Here is a 1,376-nt window from a genome sequence, read left to right as displayed (position 1 = left end):
TTTATTGTACTTTTTACATTTTTATATATGTATAATTTTTCTATTTTATGTTTTTATATTCATATTCATATTTATACTTTTTTAGCAGTACATTTGTATCTGCATATATATGTGTGTATTCTGTCTTTCCCTCTCTTTTAAATCTGCTGTATTTGCTGCCTGACGTCATTCATCATTAATTAACTCTTTACACTCCTCGGTCTCTGCAAACTGAGCTCCTCTGAAGACAGCGGACGTTTTGGCGAGCGGTGGCTGACGGTGTGCAGACGGGGTCGCCGCGTGGAGCCCCTCGCCGCCTCACCTTGACGGACAGCAGTCTGGTCAGGTAGATCTCGGTGATGGCTTTGGTCATGGCCTTGTCCTTCATGCTGCCCCGCTTTGACTTCACCTCATCGATCTCATCGGCCGGCCGCACCAGGTGGAAGGTGTTGTCGTCCTCCAGCAGCGCGTTTTCTGTCCACGAGAGAGACACATCACTGACGCATCCGTTGTTTAGACAGAGGACAGTTTGAGGTCTTTGTTCAGACGGGACATTTATGAGGGGACGCTGTGACGTCCTGATATTTGGTGCCTGGCGTGTCTCTTTAAAGGTAAATTGAGCAGAATTTTGGTTTTCAGATCGTTTCTGTCTCCGGCTCTGCTGCCGCGGTGCTCGCGGGACACAGCGTCTCCTCTCAGTGTGATAAACACACTTCACGGTGATGAGATTCGTCTGTTACAACTTCACACTGTGTTGCCATGGCAGCCTACAGCATTGATGTTATTTGCATGTAATTGAGACGCCTGAACCGTCTGGACAAAAACCTTAAAATCACTGAAAACTTTACATCATTTTTGGATGTTTTGGTTGTTTTGTTTTGATTTTGTGATTTCATTTCGATTGTGACGTCTGTAAAGTAGGAGCGTTTGACTGAGGGACATTGGGGGCTTCATTTAGCTTACCTCTGTAGGCAAAAAATAGCCTTTTTTTTCTCCTTTAAACATTTTTGGCATTATTTCCCGTAAATATTTGCCTTTTTTTGTTTGTTTGTTTTTGGTGAGATTTTTAAAGGAAAACATGCCTCCAAAGTTTGTGGGCACACCAAAGAAAAATAGCCAAAATTACACCATAAATATATATATAAATATAAGTCTTGGGGAGTGTGTGTGTACGTACTCTCTTCGTAGCTGTCCTGGTGCTGGTGGAAAGACTGTGTGTGTAAAACTCTGGACAGAACCAGCGTGGCGTTATCTCGAACCTGAAACACACAAAAAATTAAATACAGTGAGAAAAATGACGTCTGATTCTGAGTGTATATATAAATTATTAGAAAGAACAGCATATGTTCTTTATAAATGCTGTTTCTTACTGATACTGTTCTTCATTATTACTGTTC

General features: G+C 41.8%; 1 protein-coding gene across 1 annotated transcript; it reads right to left on the bottom strand.

The window, feature by feature from the left end:
* Positions 1-140: 140 nt before the first annotated feature.
* On the bottom strand, positions 141-1,286 carry LOC121966193 (plexin-B2-like; the record flags this gene model as incomplete). The annotated part of the gene is made up of 2 exons (XM_042516303.1): positions 141-453; positions 1,157-1,286. Coding segments are annotated over 2 exons (396 nt in total), but the record flags the coding sequence as incomplete, so codon positions are not given.
* Between the last annotated feature and the right edge of the window lie 90 nt (positions 1,287-1,376).

Source organism: Plectropomus leopardus, unplaced genomic scaffold (genome assembly GCF_008729295.1).
Source record: "Plectropomus leopardus isolate mb unplaced genomic scaffold, YSFRI_Pleo_2.0 unplaced_scaffold23450, whole genome shotgun sequence".
NCBI lineage: Eukaryota > Metazoa > Chordata > Actinopteri > Perciformes > Serranidae > Plectropomus > Plectropomus leopardus.
Note: the sequence above shows the minus strand (reverse complement) of the source record. Positions and strands in the feature narration are given on the sequence as shown.